The sequence below is a fragment of the Myiozetetes cayanensis genome, unplaced genomic scaffold (genome assembly GCF_022539395.1).
Source record: "Myiozetetes cayanensis isolate MyiCay16 unplaced genomic scaffold, myiCay2020 scf32, whole genome shotgun sequence".
Taxonomy (NCBI): Eukaryota; Metazoa; Chordata; class Aves; order Passeriformes; family Tyrannidae; genus Myiozetetes; species Myiozetetes cayanensis.
In genome coordinates, this window is record NW_026087544.1 from 2,298,417 (window position 1) to 2,325,839 (window position 27,423).

Consider the following 27,423-nt stretch of genomic DNA (forward strand, 5'->3'; position numbering starts at 1 on the left):
TTTGAGGAGCAGCTGAGAGCACTTGGGCTGTCCAGCTGGAGGAGACCAAGGGGAGACCTTATTGCAGTTACAACTCCCTCGGGAGGGGAAGAAGAGGGGCAGGCAATGAGCTCTGCTCTGTGGGGACCAGGGACAGGACCCAGGGAATAGCCTAAAGTTGTGCCAGGGTAGGTTTAGGTTGGATCTCAGGAAAAGGTTCTTCCCCCTGAGGGTGTTTGGGCACTGAACAGGCTCCGCAGGGCAGTGGGCACAGCAGCAAGGCTGGCAGAGCCCAAGGAGATTTTGGATGGTATTCTCGGACCCACGGTGTGGCCCTTGCGGATGGTCCTGCGCAGGGCTAAGGGCTGGGCTCGATGATCCTTGCGATTCCCTTCCAACTCGGCATATTCCGTGATTCCTATTGTCAGTGGAGAGGGGGTGGGAAGGACCGGGAACACCGCGACCTGTTGCCATCCCCCCGCGGGCTCCGGTGGCGGGGGGAGCACAGGCGGTGGCGAGACCGGGGGGTCTCTCCCGCACCACAAACCATCCCCCAAAGGGGCGCCCCCCGGGCAGCGGCGGGGCCGGCCGGGCGGGCGCAGGCTCAGCCCCGGGGGCCGCCCCGCCCCGTCCCTCCCCCGGCGGCCGGGGCGCTGACATCAGAGCCGGCCCGGCGGGGAGGAGGAGGCGGCGGCGGAGGAGGAGGAGGAGCCGCCGCCGCACCGGAGCCATCGCTCTTGCCGGGGCCGGGGCGCACCGGCGGGGGGAGGCGGTGGCGGCGGTGGCGGCAGCGCTGCTGCTGCTGCTGCTGCTGCTTCACCCCCCGCATCCCCCGGCGCGGCCCGCGGGGCCCCGCCGCCCTCCCGCCGCCCGCGGGGTAGCCCCGCGGTAGCCCCGCCGTGCCCGCCATGCTCTCCGGGGCGCCGCCGCCGCCCGCCGGCTTCCCCAGCCCGCCGCCGCCGCAGCCGCCGCCGCCGCCGCCGCCCGCCGCTCCCCAGCACGGGCCGCCGCCGCCGCCGCCGTTCCTGCCGGGCAAGGGCGGCCTGCAGATCCGGAAGAATGCCATCACGGACGACTACAAGGTCACCACGCAAGTGCTGGGGCTCGGCATCAACGGGAAAGTTTTGGAGATCTTCAGCAAGAAGAGCGGCGAGAAGTTCGCGCTCAAGGTGCGGAGGGAAAACACCCCACACCCCCCCTTTTTTTTTTCCCCAACACACACACACACACACACACACACGGTCCCGGCGCGCCGGGGATGGGGAGGGACGCGGGGACCGGGCGGGCGCTCGGCCGGGAGGGGCCCGGGGAGCCGCTGACAGTGATGGAAGGTGTCTGCTGCGGGGGAAGGGGGTCCCGGGGGGGCCGCTCGGACAATGAGCTGCCGCCCGCCCCTCCGGCCGCGCTTTAATCTCATCTTTTCCCCCCCGCCCCACTATTGCGAGCAGCGAGACGTGGCTTTCCAGCTTTTCTAGTGTGAAAAACGAAGCGAAATGACACCTTGGTGGCACGACGAGGAGGGGTTTTGGGGGGGGGGGCGTCTGGAGTGGAGGGGAGCCCGTGGCCTGGCTGGAATCCCCGCCGTGGGATGCTCAGCTCGGGTCTGCATCTCGAAATGTGGGGTCTGCGTCGTGGAACTGGGGTTCCCTCCGTGGGGCTGTTCATGGTGTGTCCTGTAAGCGCAGGAGCTGCCCTCTGTCCCCGTTTGATGGCAGGTCTCTCCTGGCTGTAACACCGAGTGACTGTCGTCCCCCGCTTCACAGAGGAATATTTTTGCCCCTTGCCCCTAACTTGCTTCTCTTTGAAACACATAGGTGATCGGTGGCTGAAAAGCTGTGTTTTAGGTGATGCGACCCTCTCCTCGTTTTCACACGAGGTTTTTTGAGGAAAGAGAAGAGCGTGTCTCTCTGCAGGAGAGACTTTGGGAAGTTTGAATGGATTCACGACGCGCTGGGTGACGCGGGTACAGGCAGTCTGCTCAGCGGGAGCGCCGTGTTCTCCAGCATCCCTGCAATTTGCGCCCACACATGAGCTGTTCAAACCCTTGGCGTTACCCTGAGAACTGGGAGGGCTAAAAAAACCCCACCTAAACCCGTAACATCCCCCTCTTCTGTGTTTAGAGGTGCCCATCTGTTGGTGTCTGGGGTTCCTAACGTGAGTGAGTGAGTGAGTGAACACGGGACTTTGGAGGCACAGGTTGTGCCCCAGGGGTGGTGGGGTCAGCACAGGACAGTGCTGAGCACCTGTGGTTTAAGAGTGGGGGGCAGTTGGATGATAAGTTGGACTTTTCTGTCAGAAATGCCAGCATTTCTCATGAGCGTTGTACTCCAGGACGACATGTATTGTCATCTTGTTGGGTTGGAAATTAGCGAAATCCTCTTCTATTTTGACAGACGGGCTCCTCCTCGCTTCTGAAATTGACTCATGTGTTTAAAGCACAGATATCAGCACTTCCCTTTTGCAGCCCCGAAAAGGGGAAGGATGGCACAGCAGACCGAGTGCCGGTGGTTCCTCTGCCCAGGCAGGGTGGTTGGGGCCTGGGACTGGTGCTCTCACCCTGCCCACAAGTCCTGTGGATTCCTTGGCCTCTTTAAAAGCGTCCTGGAGTGCAGGGCTTCGTGCTGTGATGTAGGAGGGTGACACAGAGCATCTGCGCAGCTCTCTGGGGGTGAGGCATATTTGACACTGAGTCTCTTTCAGAAAAAGGGATTGTCTTCCCTGTCCCCTGCCCCGGCCTCTTCTCACGTCCCTGACGGGGAGGGACAAGTTCAGCTGAGTGGTTGGACGTGTCCCTGGCTTCTCAAAGAGCAGCACAGCTGCTACTGTAAGTGATTCCTTCCAGCACCTTAAAAACTGCTACGCTGTGAGTTTGGGCACTCAGACCAGCCGGTGGGTACCCGGTTTGTCCTCGTGAATGTGAGCTACACACTTGAGTTATTCGATTGTATTGTTTGGACTGAGCTGCCAAGCCCAAACTTGGTGTGGGTGACTGCCCTAGACATGATGTGTGCTGACTTCATCCCCTCCTCTGGTACGCAGGCGGGATGACGTCTCTGCAAGAGACCTGTGGAGAGGTATTCGGGTCCAAATTACTCATGGGCTGCATCAGAGTGGAAAGATGACCTAAAGCAGGATCCACAGAAGTGATTGCATCGAGTTGTCATGTTTCAGATGATGCTTAAAAGAATCCTGATGGCCCATGGCCAGGAGCCACAGCTGAAATCTGTCTGCTGCCTGCTTTGGTTGTGCAGTGAACCTTTCCATTTGGAACGTCAACTCTTTACGTTTAATATTTCAAAGTCTTGTATAACACTGCAATCCTCCACTGGAGGGTGAGACACGGTTTTGTCTCTGCCTGATGTTAATGGTGTCTTCTGGTTGTGTTGTGCTTCCTCTTGGATCACGAGCAACTATTATATTGTTAAACCTCCTTCTCCCAAACTGAGAGATGCATTTAGGGAAGGGTTTTTGCTGAGAGTCACTTTGCTTAAGAGAACTTTTTAGTGCTCCAGGAAAGCTGAAGAGAGCTTGGAGACAATGTTCTAGCAGCAGTGAAAACACTGAGGCCAATTTTCTTCTCCTTCCAGTGCAATAGTCAGTGGCAGAGACGCATCATTAAATAAAATGATGCAGTATGTGAGTTAATGGATGGTACTTCTGCTTTCTGTGTAGTAGCTCAGTGAAAATGAGAGATTCCTTTACTTTTCTTATAGATCATTGTTAACTTTTCAGTTTCCCACTCCCTCAATTTCATTTTATTTTTTGGTACCAAGCAATACCTGTGAGTGTGGCATCCCTGAATCATCTGCTGTGAAGCAGCCACGGATGGTCCCAGTCACCCGTGACCTGACCCTGTGTGATGCACGATGATCTGCTGCAGGGTGGGAACATAAAGCCCGTGGAGAAGTGATGAATGGAACTGAAACGTGAGGTCTGGGTGATTCCTCACCCTTTTCTTCCTTGTACCTCGGTGTGATTTATTATTAGGCAAAATTAGGCTTGTAATTTCTGGAGAGGCTGCTGTATGTAGGTCACTGCTGGCCTGACTTGGCGAGGCTCGCTGTGGTCAGGCTGCAGTGGTGGGGCTGGGAGTGAGGGCTGTCTGGCCTGCTGCAAATTCCACTTTTAAGACTAATCTTTAGGCAAGATGCCGAGTTGGTGGCTGGCTGCCTTAATTCAGCGAGGAAATCACAGGTAAGCCAGGCTGGAGAGTGGGGAGTACTAGGGGCATTTCGAGGAGCAGGTTGCCTTTAAAACAAGTTAACAAACCTCACTCCTGACCTCAGCTTCAAAGCAGGGGCATCCTCCCCTGGATTGGTGTGCTTTGGAAGGGCTGGAAGAGCTTGGATTTGCCCCTCTGTGGCAGCCCTGTTTCCAGAGCATCCTCAGCGCTTTGGGGCACGTTTGCGAAACACTCTCAGTCTTGCTCTCGGCCTCATCAGATAATCTGTGAGTGATGGCTCCTCTGATGGAGAAGGAGGAAGGAGGCTGGTGCTTTAGTGGTTTATCATTCTGGTAAAGATGCCTGTGGTGGAATTAGGGCAGGCGTCTCGCAGCTGATAACTTGTACTCTCTCTCCCACTGTGGGGTGAGGTTTCTTACAGAGGTGTTGAGGGGAGCAAAGAACCCTGTTCCCTGCAGCTTTGATTGAGAACAAATGCTTTGTCCCCCAGAAAATCCAGCTGGAAAAATATCCCTGAAGTGAGGGAGCAGATGAAGATCCTGAGCTTATGTTCATGGGAAACAGCTCACTGTGTGTTTGCTGTACTTCTGTCCCTCTCTCAGTGGGAAGATTATTTTTTTTATTAGCTTTACCATCTATTTAATATAATCAGAAATGTCTTCACTGTGGCCTTCTGTGCAAGCCGTGGTTGAAAAGCTGTGGAAAGTGTGGTGACATCACTGGGACTTTTCCAAAGCAGTGGTTTATTATCTCATTGACCAGAGGAGTCTACTGACTCAGGGTTTGAGTTTGTTTAAAAAATTTAGGATTTGCCATAATCCCTCCTAAATACTTTACATGTTCTGAGCAGTCAGACCTGAGACTGCGATGGGCTGATAACAGCCTGGGAGCAGGGGCCTGCTTTTCACTTTGGTACGTGCTCAGGAAGTGGCGGGGCTCTTCCTCTTAATAATAATCTAATGCCATCAGCCAGAGGTCTTGCAAAAGAAGTTTCCCATGTTTTCAGAGGCGGGGAACTGAGATGCAGTGATTTACTGAAGGTCTTGCAGCTCGTCAGAGGTGACACCAGGCTGAGGAGCTGAGCTGCTGGCGTCCTGCTGGACACAAATACAGCCCCATGTGTGTATGTGATTTAGTAGCCAAATACAGCCAGGTGAAAGGATGATTTTTGTCATCCATGTTGAACTCCCATTTGTGCTGTCAGAAGAGCCCAGTGTATAGGACAGCACTGGGCTGTGGGGCTGTGGGGGTGATGGCTCTGCCTCAGGTAGCGACCGGCACAGAGCTGGGATTTATCAGGCATGTGCTCCAAAGCATTCAAAACAGCGTATAAATAATAATTTAAAGCTGTGCAGACTGAGAACCAGGTCTCCTAGCGTGCTTGGTGGACAATGGGTAGGCACAGGTGATGAAAACTCCCAGAAATTTCCAGCAGAGGAAGCCTGAAGGAGCGAGCTGATGACTTCTCTCTTCCCAGAAACATCCAGGATGTGCTCTGGTATCTGATGAGATGGATGAACTCTTGATGGCTTACAGGGTGGTGCAGGTATGTGGGAGGCATCCGGAGGAGTGGCCGGGTTGGAAGTGGCTGTTTGGCCATCCCTGTGGCACGGACAGCAGTGTGACTTCGAGTTTACAATCTGGCATCTCCTGAGCCTTCCTGGTGGGCTCGTGCACCCCATACCAGGGTGGTCTAAGGGCTTTAGCAGCAGAGACAGCAGCTGATCCTATTTTCCAACCCATCCTTTTGCTGTGGTTTTCGCTGTCTGCTGAGAAGCAGAGAGGAAGGAACCCTCCTTCATTAAGAAACCCTCTCCTCCTCCTAGCTCCGACCGTAACCGGCTCCCCGACCTGCAGGCGGCCCTCTCTGCAGAAGTCAGGCTCCTCTCCAAGCACAACTGGCCCCGCGCGTCTGGCCTCAAGTTGCAGCATTCAGGCAGCATGACCTCACCTCCTGGTTTCCAAGAATAACGTGCTGCCTCCCCTGCGCCGCGCCGGGACTGTCTGCAGTGGGTGAGGGCGGCTGCCACGGCCCGGCACGGCCCAGCTCGAGGGGTTTGGCTCTTGCCAGGTGCCCCCAGGCAGCCCCGCGCCCGCCCCGGGCGGCTCAGCTCCTCTGCCCTTTGTGGAGGAGCTGGCAGAGGGCTGGCTTTGGAGGCTGGAGGGTTTGGAGGGGGTGGATCTGTGAGGCAGATCCCTCCACCAGCTCCAGAGGCTGGCATGTGAACACGGCTTTGCCTGACCGCTCCCCCAAAAAACCCGTTTCAAGCTGAGCAGTCATGTTGAGTCAGCGTTTCGGTGTGGTCCAGAGCTGTTTGAGCATCGTGGTCATCTCTGGTGGGGATATTGATTTGAAAAGCCTCTGAGACCTGTATCCCACTGAAAGTGGGTCCTGTCCCCTCTGTGGATGTCCCTCATCCTTCATGGATGCTAAAAGCAACCTGGTCTAGTGGGAGGTGTCCCTGCCCACGGCAGGGAGGTTGGAACGAGATGACCCTCGAGGTCCCTTCCAACCAAACCATTCTATGATTGTCTTATTCTGTGGACATGTACTCTCCTTCCAGCTGCCCTGGCACGAGGACTGTGAGCGTGACTGGTGCCTGGAGGCTCATTTTGGAGAGGGCTCTCATGTCCAGGGCTGTGTCTCTGTGGAGATGGATGGGGGGGAAGCGCACGGGGGCCGGAGCAGGGCACGCAAGAGCAAGTCTGAATGCACAGAGCTTTAACAGCCTTTTAAACTGTTCTTCCTTTGTACCTGCTGGCTGAGTCATTTCAAAGATTCCAGCCTTTTAAGATCTTACCAATTTGAGGTAGGGATTACAGCGCCTGGCAGGTTTAATGGTTGCATTAACTCGCTGTTCCCTTTGTGGCCTCGGGAAGGGACTAACGGCCCATGAGTGCTGGTAGATCCCCCTGACCTGAGACGACCCAAAACACAAGTTTTGCTGGAGGTGCTGTGAGCCACAAAAGCTTCCTTTGGAGAGTGGTGGGGGTGCTACCTGCTGTTGGAAGGGGGGTACAGGATGAGGGTACCAGTGTGGCTCCTCTCTGGGCACTGCTGGGAGCACATGGAGCTCCATGTTCAGTGTGGTGCTGCCCAGGAGGATGATGGCATCTTCCAATGGATTAGAGCCTTTTATCAGTGCCCTGCCTTGCTGTGACAAAGTGCACTGTCCCAGTGGAGAGTGCAGGTGAGCTCCCTGGCTCAGGCAGCCTGCAGCTGGCACAGCCTTGGCTGTCATATGTAATGAGATTATTCAAGCTGCTGGCGTCAGGGCTGCATGTGATTCTGTGCCTGGCTGTCCTGCGAGCCGTAGCCTAAACTAGAGATAAAGTTCAAAATGCAAACCCAGATCTGAATGTTCCTGGGGCGCCCGGCCAGGCTGGGACTTTGCTGCTCTGCTCTTGCTATCCTTATCCGGTTCGGTCTATAGATTTGGGCATCAGTGGAAGGATGGATTAATTTCCTTTGTCATCATAATCAAGTTTGCTGCCTTGCTTTGTGCCCTTGGCTGCGGGCAGATCCCTTGGGTGCCCCTCTAGAGTTCAACCTCTCAGTGCTGGCCCCAGAAGAAGGGGGTCAGTCAGGTTTAGGCTCATCATTGCCATACACCTCTCATGATGCATCAGGCTAAATCTGTGTAACAGCAGGTTGGGACTCTGTGCTGTCCCTTTCCAAAGGCCTACAGCCCCTCCTGGGTCGGGAGCATCTTCTGCTGAGCGTTTGGAACCGGAGCAGCCGCTCTCCCCATCCATCCTCTGCCCTCCCGCCATCCTCCGGCCGTGGCACGCGGCACCGAGCCGGGGCAGCCTCTCGGAAGGCTCCTTGGATGTCCTGCCAAGTGTGTGTGTTTTCAGGGAAATGCGGCTGGAACACAAGCTGGGGCTGCTGTGGAAATTTGGCAGCAGGTCCCGTCAGGCTGCAGTTCCAGTAGCTGCAGCTCCCTCGCCTCTCACGCCCCTAGGTGCGGGAGGGAGCCCCGCCCAAGTTGACCTTGCTTGGAAATGGGATTGGAATCCCAGGTACCTCATGCAGGGCTGGGGGGCAAAGCAGGTGCAATCAGATCCAAACGAATCAGAAAGTGTGCGTGCTGTCCTCAGCCTAATTTAACAGAAATAGTAAATAAAACAAAGAGCAGGGGAGGGTGGTGGTGTTCTGGTAACAGGGATGTGTTTTTAATTTCAGCAGTAATGACAGCCTTATGGCATGCACCAGCTCAGTGTTTAGGAACAATTTAAACTTACATTTCCACTTGTTTTAGCAAACAGGCAGGGGCTGTGCTTGCTCACAGGTGCCACTGTGGGTGTCAGTGACCTGTCACCACAGAGCCCTGCAGCTCCTGTAGCCGCTGCTTTTGGATGCAGCCAGGCTGTGGGAGCTGCTATCACCTGTAACAGCCTCCTCTGGCCAACCCTGTCCCCTCGAGGCTCTCTTCCTCTTGGGCCATCTCACAACCTCACTGCCCATGTTGGACAGATGAGAGAACCTGGGTGGCTCTTGCGTAAGTGGCCCTGCTGGGTGCTGGGAAGGCCGGGCTTGCCAGGAAGTTCGAACTCAAATTATCTCCTGGAAGTCATCAGAGCTGTGAGTTTGGCATTTTCCGGTGGGGTGCCTCCCGTGCCGCAGGCAGAGCGGCACTGGCATGGGAACAGGGCTGTTTTGGGGAGCCTGGAGGCATTGCAGCCCTTGGCTGGACACCTGCCTGGGCTTCTGGAGAGGACATCCTCCCCCTTGCTGGCCCAGGAGCGTGGAAGAGGCTTGTGGAGGCTTTTGCTTTTGTCCTCAGTGCTTTTCCCTGCAAGGAACGACCCTGTTTGTGGGATGAGGAGCTGTGTGTTTGATGCTCACGTCTCCCTCTCCATCTCCTTTCCCACCCTGCTTATTCCACTCTGGAGTTGAAACCCCCAGTATTTTTTTGTTGTATGGAAGAGGTGCTGTAAAGAGCAGCTCTCTGCCAGGACATGAGATGCCCCATGGGTGGTGGGATTCAGCGCTCCAGGTCCTTGGGGGTTTTTGGAAGTGTCCTGGTGCTCCGATTCCCCAGCTCCTTGCTGCTGGAGGAGACAGCCAGCCTGGCGTGTCATTAGGGATGCAAATGCTGGGCTGATGAAGTCTGGGTGAGTAAGGTGCTGAGGAGGTTCTGAACGGATTAAAATGTGGATGCTGCTGAGCAGCAGCTCCGGCGCCTCCCGGGCGGCAGCGGGGCGGGAGGGTTGGGAGCTGGAACTGTTTCCCAGGAGCTTCGGAGCAGGTCTAAGGCTTGTGTCCTCTGCCACAGTCTGGAGAATTCATGGGAGGTGATGTTCTCTGTGTGCTTCAGTGCAGTGCTTTGGGGTGATATTCCCATTTCTGTGCCTCACCTCGAGGAGCTGCAGGGCAGGGAGGGCTCTGGCCCTACAGGGTCCAGCTAATGAGAGCAAGGAGAGGGTTTTGGCTGCTCTTGGTGTAGCCCGTTAACTCAGTGCTGCTGGGCTCTGGCAGCCAGGGCAGCCTGTCCTTGGCAGAGTGAGCACCTCTGGCTTTAACCAAAACATCCCTTTCATGTTTCTTTCTCCCCAAGGATTGCACTGAAACAACAAGGAGAGCGTCGCCAAAGGAGGGTTCGCCTGGGACGTGGTGCTGATGCTTTGAGGGTTTTAGTGACTTAACTCCTAACCAGCACTGAACATCTGGATCTTATCCTCCTCAGATCTTACCCACCTCAAATCCAAACCCTCCCAGCAGCTCTGGAAAAAGCCTTAACCTTCACTATGTGAGACGTGGGGGTAAGGCGGTGTGGGTGCCGTTCCTACGGACCATCGGAGGCTTAACTTCTCTCTCTCACTTAGGAAACGGAAGCTCTGCTGACTCGTGGTGTTGCTCCAGGCTTTGTGGGGCCACAGGGGCAATACCAGCCCTGCTCCTTCCCAGAGAGCTCCAGAGGCTGCTGGAGCAGGGGTTGTGTGGGGAAACGTGGGGGCTGCCGGAGCCCTCGGGTGGGCGGGCGAGCTGCACAAAGGCTGCCCTGTCTGCTCTTTGGCTTCCCCCAGCCCTAAGCTCTTTTCGTGAATAAGTGGGATTGAAAAAGCTTAAATTCATACAAAGCAGGATCCAGGAGCCCCCGGCTGACCCGGAGAGAGCAACTGCCCCCTGCTCACCCTGTGCCCTGGGGCTGCCTCTGCTCCTGGGGGTCCCGGTTAACGCTGCCCTGGGATGAGGAGGTGTCTCTGAGGCTGTCTGTTGGGAGGGGTTTCTTTTTAAAAGCTGGGTATGGGAATGCCCAAGAAGAGCAGCCTGGTCTGCCAGGGGAGAGGCAGTAGCTGCAGGAGTAGATTTTTTTTTGATAGCTTGTTTAAATATCCCTGTGTTTATCCTTTTATCCCCTTTCTGGTTTAATATAACAGGCAAAAGGAGTCCAAACCACTTGCTGCCTATTGTAGTTGGTAAGAAATCGAGCAGCCTGCTGGTAAACACTGTCGAGCAGTGGATTACTGGACACCCATGGGAGGATCAGCCAGTCCTTCCCACGTGTTTTCCACATGTGTTTTTGTTGTATATTGAAAAGATGCAAGAGCAAAAAACCTCTGCTGTCAACCCAGGCTGGATCAGGTTGGATGGGGCTCTGAGAAACCTGGTCTAGTGGAAGGTGTCCCTGCCTGTGGTAGAGGGTTGGAACAAGATGAGCTTTAAGGTCCTTTCCAACCCAAACCATTCCATGATTCTATGACCCCTCACTCTGTGCTGTTGTCTTTTGGGCAGGATGTGTTCGTGGCAGAGACCAGCCTTTCCCTCCTGACAGGAGGGAGTTTTCCCTCCGTGGTGTTTTTGGGAATTTGTGCACCCAGGCGTTTCGTGATGATTTTTGCACACTTGTTGGCTGAGGGATTTTGAGGTTTATGGTGCTGACTGGGACATTGGTGGTCCAGGCTCTGTCCCAGCTTCACCAAACCTCCCCAGCTCCGGGGCCGCGCGGCTGCTGCCGACAGGTGCTGGGGAGGCTCTCGGGGCTGCCAAAAAGCCTGGAGGGAGCTAAGAATAGCCCCCATGTCCTGAGAGCTTTAATGTGGTGCCAGCAGGATGCAGAGAAGGGCTTTTTTTTTTTTTTTTTTAAAATAGAAACACAACTGTGTTTTTCCTGCTGGCTGAAGGAGTCTCAGGATGGCTGCTGTGGAGGGAAGAGGGGCTGCTGGAGGAGGAGTGCCCTGCTCGGCCCCTCGGGCTTGCAGAGTGGCAGGAGGCTCTTGGATTTTCACTGCATTGCTTCAGAGTCCAGGATTTCCCCTAAAATACTGACTGCAGTGGTGGGTAATGTGGAGTGTGTGACCTTAGACAGTGTCGAGTCTCAAGTCTGGAGTGTTGCTTGGCTCTTAAACCCGGTGGGTTCCACCAGCTCTTCTGCAGGTGCTGTTGAGCACTGGGGCTGTGCAGCAGCTGTGTGGTGGAAGGAAGGAGAGGAGGAGAGCATTCTGTGGGGCAAGGACAGCCTGGCTTGGGCAGGGAGGCTGCAGTGAGAGCCATGAGCAGCCCTGGCTGTCAGTGAACAGCTCTGCTTTGGGGGGTGTTTGGGGGAGATGGCGAAGGAGAAGGTGGTAGGGGATGCCTAACCCTGAACAGCTCTTAATCATCCAGGGGGGTTCAATCCTCTTCTTTCCCTCTGCCTCTTCATTACTGTCCCCTCTCATTACACATATTAATGTCTCTCTCCCTGTCCTGTGCATCCCCCAGGGTGGGCTTGTGCTTTGGCTGCACCGGAGCTGACAGTGCTGGAGGTTTTTAGCTGCTGTGCCATGTGAGGGGTGGAGGGAGCAGTGGGAGGAGGAGGAGGAAGGCTGTTGGTGGCCGAGGGGCCTCTGCCTCGCCGGGTACTTGTGCAGACAAAGGCGTGTTATGAAATCCCCGTGTCGCTCCTGGCCTGGCCTTCCCCTGCTCAAAACAAACCCGCAGCGGCCACCCAGCGTGGGAGCTGTTTGTGTCTCACAGGGGGAAGAGCCACAGTCCCAACCCCGAGACTCTGGCAGCCTCTGAGCCACTCTGGACGTCGTGCTTGGTGTGGGTTCACCAGGCAGGAGCACCCTTTTGGTGATTCCAAGGTGGGTGGTGGGTCCCAGCAGCCAGGGGGATGCTCCACTCTGCATCCCTGCAGGGATCTCCGGCAAAAGCAGAGGATCACAGCAGGGTTGCACATCCTGGGCTCATCTCAGGGCGGTGTTTGCGGTGCCCTGGTGTTGACTAAACCCGTGACAAAGGTGAAACTGTGTTAAATCAACAGCTGAGAAAGCACAGAATGATGCAAAACGTGCTGTCGTCACCGAGCTTTGAGGGTGCGTAAATGGAACCCTCCTCAGGCTTGGCACTGGTGCAGGAAACACATCCCGAGGCCATGCTGCTCCCAGCAACCAGGGGTGAATGATGCTTCGAGAGAGGTTGGCCTTGATGCAGCTTTGTGTTTTGGTTTTTAGTTTTTTTTTTTTTTTTTCTCCTTTAAATATATATATATGTATTTATTTATGCTGCTCTGAGATGTGTGTGGAAAGGCTGCAGGCCGCATCAGTGTGCTGGGAGGGGGCTGGCAGACACTCATGTACCCCATGGGGGGCCCTGCCCTGAGAAACTTCATTTTTGGGCAGAGCACAAGCCCAGGAGCTGCTGGGAAGCAGTGGGTGTTGTGGGCCTTCTGGCAGGGCTTCACAGCCCCAGCACTCACAGGTGTGGATCTGGGCCATCCCAAACCTCTCCCCAAAATCACTGCCAGCCTTAAACGTAAGGGATGGGTGGGCATGTCCAGGAACACAAACAGTTCTGGGATGTAGAGATGGGGAATCCAAAGCTGCCCCTGGGCTCGGAGGTAACGGTGGGGTCAGGCAGGGTTGTCCCCAGGGCTGGTGTGAGGAAGGGACCCAAGAAGATGCTCTGAGTGCCCGGTGCTGTCCGTGGGCTGTGTGATCCGTGTGTCTGACGTTGAGGGGAAGCCCCCGGGTGTGGGATACGGGGCTGGCGGAGGCGGCACCGCTCCGGAGATAAGGGGTTTTTCAAGCTGAGCCTGTGGGAGGGGAGCACAAAGGACAGAGGTCAGCGCTGAGTTAATGGTTTACATCGAGCGTTTACTTTGGTATTAATTACACCTGCAAATATCAACCACTTCCTATCGTAAAAGCTCACGTGTGCACTTTTTCCGTTCACCGGCGTTGTCAGCTCCGATAGGAAACCTTGGCAAGGGACAGGGCTTGGGGAGGGGTTGGGAGGAGGAGCTGACTCCAGCCCAGAGCTCTGCAAAGAGGTGGAAGTGAAGGGGTTGTGCGTGGAGCAGATCCGCTGGCTGCTCTCGTGGGAAGATATCCGCCCTTCCCGTGACTCCCTATTTTCCTTTCACTTTGTGTTGTGTGGATAAAAGGTCCTGGAAAAAGACAAAGCAGAGGCATGCAGGGTGCAGGGGTCTGGTTTGCAGAGAGGGGTCTCTGAGCATCCCCCCCAAAGTGGTTCTGTTCGGAGCTGGGCTGTGGCTTCTGCTGGCCCAAGACAGTCTGTCCCTTCCCTGCTCAGACCCAGCATCGTGGTGGCTCCTGGTGGGAAGGGACATCTTGGATACCTGTAGGAAGAGATGGGCTGAGGCATTTTGGCCGTCGTGACCCCCTTTATTCCCATTGGACTCATGGGGAGGTCCTGGCCAGGGTGGTGGCTCCATCGCTCCAGCCAGACCTGCTCCCTGGGACCTCTGGCATGACCTTCTCCATGCGCAGCAGGACATGGGACCTTGCTCACCATGGCTCATCCTGGGCTGATCCTGGCTCCTCACGGCAGCCCCAGTGCCTCCAGGAGAGATGAGCATCCAGTGAGTCAACAAAACCCAGTGCTGCTGCTGATGGACGGAAGGATGATCCCAAAACAAAAACATAGGACTGAATAGGCCCCTAAGTTTGTTTTTCTCAGATACATGCAGCTGAAAGTCTTTATTTCTCTTCATCAAACGCCAGCTCCAACCTGCTGCTGCCGCGTGACTCAGCGGGGACGCTTCGTGCTGCTGCCTTGTTGCCATTTACCTGCTTTGACTTTTCCCTGTGAGTTTTGCAGCCCCTTCCTGCCCGCCTCCCTGTTCCCTTCCCTACACCCTCCTCACCCACCACGTCCCCACTGTGCTGGTGTCCTTCCCTCAGCATCCAGGGTGCTGCTCCCAGGTACCCACTTTGGCACTTGCTCTCCTTGAAACCTGTGTGCTGAGAATACTTTTTTACTGCTGGGAAATGGAGTGGGGTTTGCCGGGGGCAGCACCCCAATAGCGCGGGGGGCACGGGCCCCTGGCAGGTGGCTCTTATTTAAGCCCAGGCCTCTCTCCTGCTCCTCGCCTTTGTGTGCCTCGAGAGGCTTTTGTTGCAGCCTGAAAAGGCTGAATAGCTGCTGCATCTGTCGCGGGGGAGAGCGGGGCGAGGAAATGCTCAGCAGATGCCCTGGGCAGGGAGGGGAGCTGCGGGGCGGGAGGTCCCGAGCATCCCTCCCCCCGGGCACGGATCCCCACGGGAGCAGCGGGCAGGGGAACGGGCAGCACACGGGCACAGAGGGTTGTGCAACCACGGCGGGCGAGGGAGCGAGGCCCCTTGTGAAAGAGCGAGAGCCGCCTCTTCCCTCGCCCCGTTGCAAAATCGCCCGCAGGAGCCGGGACGAGGCGCCCGCTCCGACATCTGCCTCCACTCCGACATCTGCCTCCGCTCCGCCGGCTGCTCCTGGAAGGGATTTTAGCTCGCTCCTCACACACGCAGCCTCTTCATGCCTGGCTTGTTGCTCGTCTCGGGCCACGCGCTGGGAAGGCTTTCCCTGAGCTCGCTGCGGTGGCTCCAGGTCTCCCTCCGAGCGCTCCCATAATTCAGGCGGCGAGAATGCGGCCGAGCAGCTCGAGTGTGCGTGTGTGTCAGGTCGCGTTTGCTCAGCCTGAATTGCGTTTCCTTGTCTTGCTCCCTCTCTGTAGCTCTTTCTAATCTGAATAATTCTCTCTTGCTGGGATCCTTATTCCAAACCTTTCCGTCTTCCTTGAGGTGGGAGAACGTGGAGGAACCTTTTGTTTGTGGCTGTGGAGGATGGGGCCGGCTGCGCTCGTGTCTTGCCCGAGCGGCCAAAGCCTCAACATCCTCCTGGGCCCTCATGGCACCTCTGGAAGTTGGGTAGGTGATGCCTGGTGCTGTCCTGCCTTGCAAGCCATGAGGCTTGGATGAAGCCACCCTTCCAAACAGTCACCCTGGTGTGGCAGGCCCGGACGTGCTGCAGGCAGGACACTGCCGGACCCACGCACAGCTCCTCCTCCGGACACGTCACCTCTCCTCTCTGGCTTTTCCCCGGGCAAAACAAACATGAGGATGAGGCTTTTGCCTGGTCTGTTGGGGCTTAAAACTCTCTATCTGTGGCTCTGTGTGTGTGGGCAGGGCAGAAATGATCCCCAGCTTGGGAAAGTCCCACCAGCTCTGTCTGCCCTGGTGGGTGTAAGCAGCGGGGATGGGGTTAATGTAAAGGTTTATGTAAGAGCCACGATGATGTGGGGGAGGTTTCCTGAGCTGCACGTTTAATTGTTCTTGCTTTGTGGTCGAACCGTGATCTTCCCTCTGTTTGGTAACATAATTCCTCTTACGGGCTTTGGGACTCGTGATTTTATTTCTCTCCTGTAGTTCATAAACAGTAAAAGCGGAACGAGGCTTTGCTGCTCCCACGCCCTCCTGCTGCCCTCTCCCTCTGAACTGGGTCTGCCAGAGACTGGGGCAGCTTTGGGGTGATTACCTGTGGGCTCCCCAGATATTCTGGCGTTAAAGGCTCAGTGAAGTCCAGGTCCCCCTGCACTGTGGGTCCTGGGGGCGATGGGGCTTTGCCTTCCTGGTGCTGCGAGGTGGGAACAGCATGTGCAGAGCTTCCAGGACTGGCTCTACAAATGTGTAAAGCAGCTGACACCAGTTGGCAACAAGTTTGCAGGGGAAGATTAGAAGAGGAAAATCCTCTGAAGAGAAATCCTTTTGCTTTATTAGGAAAAAATGCTCCTTGCCCTGTGTTAGCCGGGTCAGGGGAATCCGAATCCTGTGTGTGTGATCCAGGCAGGGGGAACCTCTGCTTTGCTTCCCTGCTGATAACTTGGGAGGATGACAGCTTTTCTCTCTTTGCTGTAGGTTTATTCTTGCTGCAACTTAAGAAGAGTTTATTTTGACCCCTGTGGTCCTGAAGGGAGCTCCTGGGGGTGGTGTGGGGTCTGGGTAAGCTCCTGCAGGTCCTGACAGAGGTGAGGCACATGGCATGTGCTCCTCTGCTGGGGGACTGAGGAGAACCAGGTGTGATCAAAATACACAGGGAAATAAAACCTCCCTGCCTGCAAGAGCAGCTGGAGTGTGTGGTGAAGAGGGGCAGCCTTGGAAAATGAACATGCCAGTATGGGCCCTATCCTTATTTTCCTTGGAAATTGCCCGTGGGAGGTGAGTTTCTCCTGTGCAAGCTCTTGGGCAGGGATATCTTGCCAATCTGAGTGAGCACAGCGTGTTCTTGGCTCGCCGAGGGGCAGAAGCGTTTGGGGCTGTGGTGGCACCCAGGGCAAGGAGCGGCAGGACAGTGTCCTCGGGGACCTCCTGCCGTGCCAGTTGGAGGAGGGACCTTCCTTTTCCTTCCTTTTCCAACCTGCCGTGACTCATGGAACATCATCCCAGGAGGAGGCGGCGAGACTGAATCAGTGGTGCCTGAGGACACGCACAGGCGGGGGAACGTGAGCGGGGGCGGCCCCAGCCCCCTTGTTTGCTCCAGTGCCTTCCTTCCTTCCTTCCTTCCTCGTGCCCACCCACCTTTGCTGGGCTTGCTGGGAGGTGATGGGGGGATAATTCAGCTCCACGTGCTGCCCAGCAAATAGGACAGAGCCCCCAGCCCTTCAAGTTTGAGCTGAAGCTCATTTTCAATGCCCACAGGAGCAGGCTGAGCCTGGGTTTGGGTTTGGGTTTGGGTTTGCTGCTGAGGTGCCATCTCGCTGCAGACATCCCAGTGAGCCATTTGCTTGTCAGGAGCTGCTTCCAGGGTTTGTCTTTCAGAGTTGGTGAAAAGCCCAGAGCTCCTGCTGGAGCCCTTGAGGAGCCTTTGCTGCTGTGGGGGTCCTGAGCACGCAGGGGCTGGGCTGTGCCGTCCCCTGATGGGCCCAGTTTTGGAGCTTGAGGGTTTAAATGAAGCTAATGAGTGTGTTTAGCTTTGCACAGAGCTAATTTCTCTCGCAGCGTGGAATGGCTCCTGGGGGAGCTGGGCTGAGCCAAGGCACAGGATGGCAGCAAACGCCGTCTGCCGAAATCTCGGAGGTGTCAAGCTGCTGCAAGGGGAGCTGGAATGTGGCTGAAAGCTGAATTTCCTCCCTCACTGCCAGGAGGGTGGAGTGTCCCTTTCCCCGCTCTCCCTCCTTTCCTGCAGGGAGGTGCCCTAATGGGAAGCAGAAATGGGATGGGGCAGAGCTCTGGGTTGCCCCAGCTTTCCTGGTTGTCCCCTGTCCCATGCCATGTTGAAGGGACACAGGGATGCTCTGTGATGATGAGCTGATGGTTGGAGATGCGCACTGGCTGCAAGTGTAACACCTAAAGCACGTAACAGCTGAAATGGGAAAGGGATGCAGCTCCTCTGAGTGTGAACCTGCCTGGGTTTGCTCCGAGGTGGTGGTGGAGCCTCCTCTGCAGCACTGCCCTTGTTCCCTGTCCTGGGGACACTTGTGTAACTCAGGGATCTGGTTACTGCCCTGCTCAGCTGCCAGAGCCTCTGCTCCAGCCAGAGCAAGCAGGTAGAGCAGCGTTTTCCCTCTGAAATAATGAAGGGTTTGATCCCCACAGAGCCCTCCCTTGGAAGGGGAACAGAAGACAAGAGATGGAAAAGCTGAACTGAGAGAGCAGCTGTGGGTTTTTGGGGGGTTTCCAGCAGCTTGTCCCATCTGCTGCCCTTGCTGCTCTGGGAAGGGTTAACCCTGGTTGTGCTCCAGATCACTGTTGTTGCAAAATCTGCTGGGGTGGGATGGGGGCAGTTGACCCTTGCTGAACCTCAGGGAAACACGAGGTGCTTTTTCCCATCCCAGCCTCCTCGCTGCAAGCCAAGAAATACAAATCTTGCTGTGGCCATAGGCTGCCCTGCATTCCAGAGCTAAAGCAGGGACGTGGGCAGTGTTACCACACCCCCCCAAATGCGTTGGATGTGAGTTCCTGTGACTGGAGCTGGGATGTCACCCACCAGTGGTTTCACTGCTGGCTGTGGCCAAGGGAAGGGAAGTTGTCAGCTGTGAGGAGAGGAGAGGAGAAACTGGTGGAAGCACTGCTCTTGCCCTGTCTGGATCAGTACCAAATGGTGCTGTGCCACCCCTGTGTCATGCTCAGCACATCCCTGGCTGACCTGTGCTGAGGGCAGGACGTTGTGGGGTGCAGAAAGTGATGCTGGGCTGGTTCTGCCATGGCTTGGGCATCACCTTGTCCTTCCTGCATTGGTAATGGCCTTCCCCACGCAGCCTCATTGCATGTGGCCTTCAGCTTCCCATCACGCCGCCGGAACATTTCCTAAATTAACCAAATCATTCCCTTAACAAGGCTTAATCTGCTCCTCTCAAAGCCTGTTCATCACCTCTCCATCCCTGGCTGGCAGGGAGGTGGAGGGAGCAGCTGGATCACAGCTGGGTGTTCCGAGAGCACCGGGGCAGCTGTTCCCTCCCGGCGGGTGCCCGAGTACAGACACGAACGTCAAGGGCCGTGCTGGTGCAGGTAATGGAGCCTGCTGCCTCCTACTTCATTAGAAATACAATTAATCTCCTTAAAAAGCGCTCTGAGTGACCTCTAAAAATGGGATGTGTTTTGCTGTACCTCTCCTGTTTGTCTTGTGCAGAATGATGTTAACTAGCTGCTTCCTGCTGTTCCATTTTCCCAGCGCGTAATTACAAATTGGTTTTGTGTTGGTGGTTTTTGTTTTGTTTTGTTTTGTTTTGTTTTTTTCTCTTCAGCTTCCTGGCTCCCCACGCCAGGATCTTTGGAGCAGGGCTGCAAACAGCCAAGCTTTTCTCCAGGCCCCTTGCATGGCTCCTCAAGGGGCTGGTGATATGTTTGCTTATGGTTTTGGCTTCCACAGGATCCAGTTTTTAGGGTAATTAAGCAATAGAGGAGCAAGGAGGGGCTGTCCAACCTCCTGCCCTGTCTTCCTTTCACCCCGAGGCTGTCAGTGCAGATGATGTCCAGCAGTTGTGCAAAGGTTGGCTTGGCCACTTTGGTCCTCCCTGAGCTTGCAGGTGCCACCCTACACCCCGTGTGCCATCACAGGTTTCCACTGGCATGGGATTCCTCCACCTCAGGAAGCAGGAGAGCCGAGGAGGTGGGAGAGGTGTGACCAAACCAACCCCATGGACGGATGGGGTTATGGGTGGGTGACTGAAGGGCACATCCTGTTTTGCCTTTCCCTGTGGCAAAGGAAAGTTCCTGTTCCAGGCAGGAGTGCAGATTGCCATTACTGTGCCAGAGCACCATCAGTGAGTGTTTCATCTATAAACAGGCACTGTGTGGGGTTTGGGGGCTGCAGTGAGTATTAACCATGTTCCTGTGATATCCCCCTGTGCTGGGCACCACTGTGGGTCCTGCCAGGCCAGCGAAGCATCCCTGGGCTGATGCTCCCATGCTCCTGGAGCTTGTCCAGGAGAGGCCAGAGGGGTCAGAAGTACTTTGCAGTCTAAGCCTTGGTAAAATGACCAAACCTGCTGTTTCCTGCTGATGCACATGGAGGGTGGGGGTGTGTTTCCACATCCCTCTGCTCCGAGGTGCAGACCTGCAGAGGGTGTTTCACTGAGCCCAGCCCTGAGAGCTGCTGGAGACAGGAAGGAAAATGAACTGTGCTCAGGATAGACACGTTTGTTGCTCTATATTTAGGAGCATAATAATTAAGGCTGGTTGTTTATCCTGACAAACACGGTAATTAATAGTCTGTGGCAGACTAGCAAATCCTTCCTGCACCTGGGAACTGTGAGTTGTCTTTGGGAAGGGCAGGGGCCTCATTAAAGAGCTGCTGCTGCCTGGGAGAAAAGCGGCTATTTAGGGAACATCTGGCTGTTTGCTTTGTCCCCTCCCCAGGCACATGTGGCCAGGTGCTGGTGGCCTCTGAACTTGTGGTGAGGGAGTTTTTGTGGTCAGCCCACGTGTAAGGGCAGGAGGGTCCTGCTGGACCCACGGAGCAGAAGGCTTGAGGGATGGGAAACGGCAGGGGCTGTGCAAAGCGGGGTGTGGTGGCACTCAGGGCTGCAGTGGTGTAGGTATGAGGGCGTAGAATTTGGCTCATGAACGCAGTAGGTCCTGCTGGTTGGGCACTGGGGGTGGCAGTGAGGTTACAGGCAACTGAGATAAGCTTTTGGCAGCCTTGGAAGGAAGGGCAAGAAGCTTCTGAGGGCAAATGGCTTCTCGCTCTTCCCACTAGATGGGGATGGAGGCACTGTCAGAGCGCGTCTCGCTGCGCCCACAGGGAGCACCCTGCTCGCCCCTGAGCCTTCTCAGGTGGGCACTGTGCCGGCAGGGGGTCATGTCCTGGTTCTTCCCAGGGGCTCGGGCCTGATGGGGGTGTCATTTCTCTCGCAGATGCTGCAGGACTGCCCCAAGGCCCGCAGGGAAGTGGAGCTGCACTGGCGGGCGTCGCAGTGCGCGCACATCGTCCGCATCATGGACGTCTACGAGAACCTCTACCAGGGGAGGAAGTGTCTGCTCATCGTCATGGAGTGGTGAGTCCCCAGCTGAGGGTAACCCCCAGCCCTGCAGTGGGGTGGGGTGACGCCAGAAGTGGGGTGAGCACCTTCCAGCGCTGCTGCTGGGGTGCTGGGGACCCCTGGGAGGTGCCGTGCCGGGAGGTGCAGCCCGCGAGCCGTAGGGATGCCAGCCCTGGAAGAGGTGCTGCAGTGCTGGCGTTGGAGGGGCGGCGGGAGCTGCGTTGGCTCTGAGTCATTCTGAAAACTCGCTCGGCGGTCGGGAGGCTGAGGGCCTGTGGTTCTCACAGGTAGATCATAACCAAACTCGCTTTGGCCATCGAAATTCGGGGTAGTCAGCGTGTTCCTGGCACCCTGGCGGCCTGTGGTGAGTCCGTGGAGCAGCAGCCACGCCGAGCTGACACGTCTGTTAAGGCTGTGGCACCTCCCGCAGCAGCAGTGAGGTGGCTCCGGGTCGGGTAGATGTTTGATATAACCTGGGGAGGAGGAGGAGGAATGAAGGGGAAAGTATTGAAACCACATCCCAACCGCAGCTGTGATTTGATGCAGCTTCCTTGCCAAAACCTCTCCTCTGGCAAGCTGGTAGGTTGCCTGGGGGGGCAGCGGGTGCGAGGAGCGCCGGGGCAGGCGGCACAGGCAGCGGCTCTTGTGGGGGAAGAGGCTTCTGAGAACCACGCTGGGCAGCCAGGGATGGGAAAGGCTGTGTGTGTGGTGTGGAAAGAAGGAGTAACTGAGTGGTAGGACAGGTCCCCAGGGCTGTGTCTTGTGAGAGCTCCGTGCTGTCCAAGGGTGCTCTGGGTGTGACGCCCAGTGTTTGATTCTGGCACGGGCTCGGTGTGTATCCATCCTCACAGGCAGCACAGGGCCCTGAGGGCTGCCCACTATTGCTATTGCAGATGTCTAGTGAACGTCAGGGGCGCTGGCAGGAGGTGCTGCCAGCGCTGGGAAAGCAAGAAACCGTTTCTGCTTGTCTCAGATAAGGCAGGGGCAGGAAGCGCCATTATCCCTGCTGGTGGAGAATTCTCCTGTATCTCACTCCTGATCTCTCCAGGAGCTGAGTTTTTCCTGAGGGTACCCCGGGAGGGAACCACGTCAAGCATCCCATGGTGCTTGTCCAACAGCTCACATGAGACCTTGCTGTGCTGCAGTGGGGTCCAGCTTCTGCCTCCCCCACCCCGTCGCTGAGCCCCTCTCGGTGCTGCTGACTCTTCTCCCATGCCCTGAGCTTGGCTCAGCACTTCTGCCCGGGGTCTGTGTGCCGGTGAGGGGGTTGTCTGGTGAGCAAAAGGAGGGCAGGTGTGCTGGGAGTGCTCTCACCACCTTCAAGCCACATTTGCTGCCTTTACTGTAAATGGGTTTCTGTGGGCTGGTGGGCCGACCACGTCCGCCTGCACCCGGCATCCCCACGGCCAGCACGAAGCCTCTGCCCCGCTCATTTCTGGAAGGAGGAGGTTCTGAATCACCCCACATCCAGAAGCACCGACCCAAGGGCTTGGGTGGAGAGGGGGTTGTTTCTTGCTGAGCTTGTGTGGCTCCTGACCGAGCATCAGAGGTTCTGGCACAGCTTGTGCTGGCGTGAGATGGCCCTGCAGCGTCTAACGCCGCCTGCTTCTCTTCCAGCTTGGATGGTGGGGAGCTCTTCAGCCGGATTCAAGACAGGGGAGACCAGGCCTTCACAGAACGGGGTATGGAGCCCACAGGGTGCTGGGGTTTTGTCCTTGGACCATATTTTGATGTTTATAGAACTGCCTCTGGTCTAGCCTGTTCCCTTCTGTTCTTACTGCCCAGGAAAAGCAACTACACAACCCAAATCCTGAACCCATTGCCCCCTTGGCTTCCCATTCTACAGAGAAAGCTTTCCCAGCTGGATTCCCTGCTGGTTGGGGATATTTAGTGGTGTGAGCCCCTCCTTGAATATTGGGGTCAGGGGCTGGAGCCTGCCTCATCCCTTCTCCTGGGAGTTTCTGTCCCATTTGCTGCAGGCTCCTGACCCAGGGATGGGTGCTGGGTGGGCCTCCATGGAAAAGGGGCTCTTGAGGTAGAGGAAACCCCTTTGATCTCAGCCAGACTCTTTGGTTTGTAGAGTTTTCAAGGGCGTGGTGCTCATTTTAACTTGCCTGTGAAGGCTTAATGATGGTTTCTTTGCTGCTTCAGAGGCTTCAGAGATCATGAAGAGCATTGGGGAAGCCATCCAGTACCTGCACTCGATCAACATCGCGCACCGGGACGTGAAGGTACAGTGCACCTTCCCCCGGCGGTGCTGAGCCCCCCTTGCCCTGTGCCAATGCCAGGCTGCCCCAGCCCTGCTGCTCACTTCTTCCTCCCCGTGTGTTCACAGCCGGAAAACCTCTTGTACACCTCCAAAAGGCCCAATGCTGTGCTAAAACTCACAGACTTTGGCTTTGCTAAAGAAACCACCACGCACAACTCCTTGGCCACTCCGTGCTACACGCCGTACTACGTGGGTAAGTGCTGGGTGGGTGGGTCTGAGCTTCCAGGTTTGCAGGGATGGAGAGCAGATCTGGGGGCAGGTTTGGACAATGCCCATCACCTCTGCATGCAGCCTGGAGCCCCATTTGCAGCCTGGTGCTGGGGGCAACAGTCTCCACTGCTCCAAGCACCCTGAACTGTGGGTGGACCCATGGGATGGTCACATCTCTTTCACCTGGTGCTGCCACATGGACTCAGGAATTTTCCTCTCTTTCAGCCCCGGAGGTGCTGGGCCCAGAGAAGTATGACAAGTCCTGTGACATGTGGTCCCTCGGTGTCATCATGTACATTCTGTAAGTCTGACTGTCCCTCTCCATCCTCCCCGGGGGCCAGAAGAGGGGGCGAAGCTCTCGAGCTTGCCTGGTGGGGCAGAACCTTTCTCAGCTGCTCCTGCTCCTGGCACTGCCCCGTGCCCTGCAGGTGCTGCTGGGGAGGTTTTTGGGGTGACACATTGACTCTGTTCCCTCTCCTGGCTCAGGCTGTGTGGGTACCCCCCCTTCTACTCCAACCACGGCCTGGCCATCTCTCCCGGCATGAAGAAGCGAATCCGAATGGGCCAGTACGAGTTTCCCAATCCCGAATGGTCCGAAGTGTCAGAGGAAGGTAAATGTGGTCCCCGTGGTGGTTTGTCCCCAGGCTGAGGTCTCACTTTGGGGTCAGCCCTGTGTCCAGCAGCGCTGTGAGGGCTGAGGGGAGCTTGGGCATGTCGTGGGTCACCTCTCAGCGATGCAGCAGCTTCACCTCTTTCCTCAAGAGGCTTTTGCTGAAGGGTTTGAGCAGGGTGAGCTCTGTGGCACACAGGAGGTGTGTGCAGGTATTTTGGGGCTGCTGGCTCGGGTGGGAGCTCGGGGGGGATTCCCCCTGGGACCTGCTGATGCCTGACCCTGCTCAAACCCTTCCAGTGAAGCAGCTGATCCGCAACCTGCTGAAGACGGACCCGACCCAGCGCATGACGATAACGGAGTTCATGAACCACCCCTGGATCATGGTGAGTGCTGGGGGGAGGAGCAGCAGGATGGGAGGGGGGTGCAGATGGGGCAGAGCTGAGATGGGATGGGATGGCTGCAGCTCCCAGCTCACACTCCTCTCCTCTCCCTGCAGCAATCCATGCAGGTGCCCCAGACCCCGCTGCACACCAGCCGGGTGCTGAAAGAGGAGAAGGATCTGTGGGAAGATGTGAAGGTAAAAACTCTCTCCTTTGCTGTCTGCAATGCTCTGCCCCCTGGTGTCCTCTGGGGACTGTCATCTCCTGTCTTCTCACTGCAAAAAGGGCTCATTCACTGGCCTTGGGTGTAGATGTGGCACTTGGGGGGCATGGTTTAGTGATGGGCCTGGCAGTGTTGGATTAACCATAGAATCATAGAATAGTTTGGGGTGGAAGGAACCTCAAAGGTCATCTCATTCCAACCTCCTGCCATGGGCAGGGACACCTTCCACTATCCCAGGTTGCTCCAAGCCTCGTCCAACCTGGCCTTGGACACTTCCAGGGATGGGGCAGCCACAACTTCCCTGGGCAACCTGTGCCAGGGCCTCCCCACCCTCACGGGGAAGAAAATGGTTGGATGATGATCTTAGAGGGCTTTTCCAACCTTAACAATTCTATGATTCTAATTTGGGCTTGGTGTGAGCGTGCTGGCTCCCAGGGACATCCATGCTTGGGAGGGAGCTGGAAAAAATGATCATTGGGACACTCAGGCCCCGCTGCAGTTTATTTCCAACTGCTCTGAGGGTCCTGGGGGGGCTTTGCTGATGGCTCTGCCTGTGCCTCCTGCCCGCAGGAGGAGATGACAAGCGCCCTGGCCACCATGAGAGTGGACTACGAACAAATCAAGATCAAGAAAATCGAAGATTCCTCAAACCCTTTGCTGATGAAGAGGAGGAAGAAAGCCAACCCCACCGAGCCTGCCGCGCTCCCCCACTGAGGGTGCCCCGCCGGCCCTCGAGAAAGCAATAACTATATATATATATTTTTTAAGAAAGAAAAACAAAAACAAAAAAAGACGAAACAGACTGTTATATCGAGCGCATGGAATTCAGACATTTATACCAGACTAGTTATTTTTAGCTACTCACCTGTGTTTCTGACCTTTCTGGAGCAGGTGGTAAGATCCCCATCTGATCCACACCTGCTGCCCGGGATTTTGTCCTGTAGGTGAACGCCGCCGATTAATTGGATTTTTATTTTTCTTTCGTGAGACAGTTTTGATTTATATTTCTTTTGGTTTTTTTTTTTTTTCCTTCCTTCCTTCCAAAGACACGGAAACTCCTGTGGTGACCTTTTTAGGGTATATAACGTATAAATATTTTTTAGAAGAAAAAAACTACTGTAGAGCTGAAAGCCAGGCAGCGTGTTCCCTGTGTGGGTGCTGGCTAGAGGTGGGCTCCAGGCTTGGGAGTGGATTTTGTGGGGACAGGGAAGGAGAGCTGCCTTCCCCCCTGTCCTGCTCTACGTGGCAGGGCTGGCGTGGGGGGTCCCCGTGGCCACCGTGCTGCTTCACTGGCCAGGAAAGTGCTGCTTTTAAAGCACAGTAGCCAAAACCAGCCCCCCACCTCTCCCTGAGCTGGAAGCCTGGACTCTGCCCGTCCGTGTGGTCCGTCTGTGCGTGGGGTGTGTGTCGTGTCCGTGGGCCCGGAGCTGCTCGTGGCTCCCCTGCCGTGGCCACCACAGTCTGTGCCTGTGCCTGGAATCCAGTTCTGACCTCAGGGGTGGGCAGGGGGGTGAGCAGGAGGCCAGTGCCTCTCCCCCCACCCCAGATATCCCCCTGCTCTGCAGGGATCTGGGGAAAAGATGTGTCCCTGCTGCCTCTACCTGATCCCACAGCCCCTACTCCAGGGAGACGCTGCCCTGGGGGTCCATGGGGACAAGTGGATGGCACGGGGAGGGGGTGGAGGTGGCACAGGGCTGTGTCTTGAGCCTGCTGCCCCCCCAGCGTGGCTCCTGCTGGGAGCAGGACAGCTGCTCTGAAGTCTTTAGTCCAAGAATTATTATTATTATTATTTGTCACGATGTTTCACTTCGTTAAATGTGTTCGAATGGGGGGGGGGGGAAATGATTTTTTAAGGCAATGTTTAGTTTTTAGGTGATCTTTTAGACACTGTATGGAACTTCGATTTGTTTTAAAAAAATGGTTTTTATCCCTTTTTTTTTTTCCCCTTTTTTTTTTTTTTTTTTTAATTATTTTTGTCTGTTGGCTTATACTAATCTTCCCGGTCTGCTCTTCAGTCCTTTGGATTAAAAACACTTAAAGCGTCACCCAGTCTCTCCTCCTTGCTTGTGTGATTGTGAAGAGACTCCCCCCAGTCCTCCAGGCTGGGTGGCCTCTCTCCCAGTGTCCTAAAATTGCTGGTTTATCCACCAAAGAGCTCCCCAGGACGCTCTCTGGTGACACAGCATCCTTGTGGGATCCCTTTGCTCGGGGACTGTTGCTCGAGATCTCAGGGCTGTGTCTGTCCCAGCTGCTGCAGACAGAGTTTCCTCCCCAGCACGTTTGTGCTCTCCTGGGCTGGGGCTCTGGGGACGTGGGATGTGGGATTTGGGATGTAGGATGTGGGATGTGGGATGCAGGACGTGGGTTCTGCACCCGGGTGCCGGCAGGGGACACTGCGCATCCGGTGCCGTGGGTGCCGGGGCACACGTGGCCCTGGGGACTGTGGCTGCCACCAGCTGTGCCCAGTCCCTGCTGTCACCTCTGTGCTGGGATTTGGGGCTACTGGAGGAGAGGAGGAAGTGGTCTCCTTGTCCTCCTCCTGCCCATGTTGGGGAAGAAGCAGGATGGTCCTGCCAGAGCTCCCTCGGCTCTCCTGCGCATCCCTGCTCTGTTCGCAAGAGCCACAGGACAAAGGGCTTCAAACTGGCAGAGAGTGGGTTTAGATTGGATATTAGGAAGAAATTGTTCCCTGTGTGGGTGGGGAGGCCCTGGCACAGGTTGCCCAGAGAAGCTGTGGCTGCCCCATCCCTGGAAGTGTCCAAGACCAGGCTGGATGAGGCTTGGAACAACCTGGGCTAGTGGGAGGTGTCCCTGCCCATGGCAGGGGTTGGAATGAGCTGAGCTTTGAGGTCCCTTTGAACCTGGCAGGGTGGGCAGCTACAGCAGT

The 27,423-nt window shown here is 56.1% G+C and overlaps 1 protein-coding gene across 1 annotated transcript; it reads left to right on the forward strand.

The window, feature by feature from the left end:
• The first annotated feature begins 696 nt into the window (after positions 1-696).
• MAPKAPK2 (MAPK activated protein kinase 2) lies at positions 697-26,581 on the forward strand. Its single transcript, XM_050327029.1, has 10 exons — positions 697-1,148; positions 20,717-20,856; positions 22,459-22,523; positions 22,993-23,072; positions 23,177-23,303; positions 23,546-23,621; positions 23,807-23,931; positions 24,231-24,316; positions 24,430-24,510; positions 25,107-26,581. Exons 1-10 carry the CDS (start codon positions 888-890, stop codon positions 25,248-25,250), a joined length of 1,185 nt encoding a protein of 394 aa, XP_050182986.1. The 5' UTR covers positions 697-887; the 3' UTR covers positions 25,251-26,581.
• Positions 26,582-27,423: the final 842 nt, after the last annotated feature.

Coding starts and splice junctions, on each gene's coding strand:
- MAPKAPK2 (XM_050327029.1), top strand. CDS start 888: ATGCTCTCCGGGGCGCCGCCGCCGCCCGCCGGCTTCCCCAGCCCGCCG. Junction 22,524..22,992: donor CCAGGCCTTCACAGAACGGG/GTATGGAGCCCA, acceptor TTGCTGCTTCAG/AGGCTTCAGAGATCATGAAG. Junction 23,073..23,176: donor TCGCGCACCGGGACGTGAAG/GTACAGTGCACC, acceptor GTGTGTTCACAG/CCGGAAAACCTCTTGTACAC.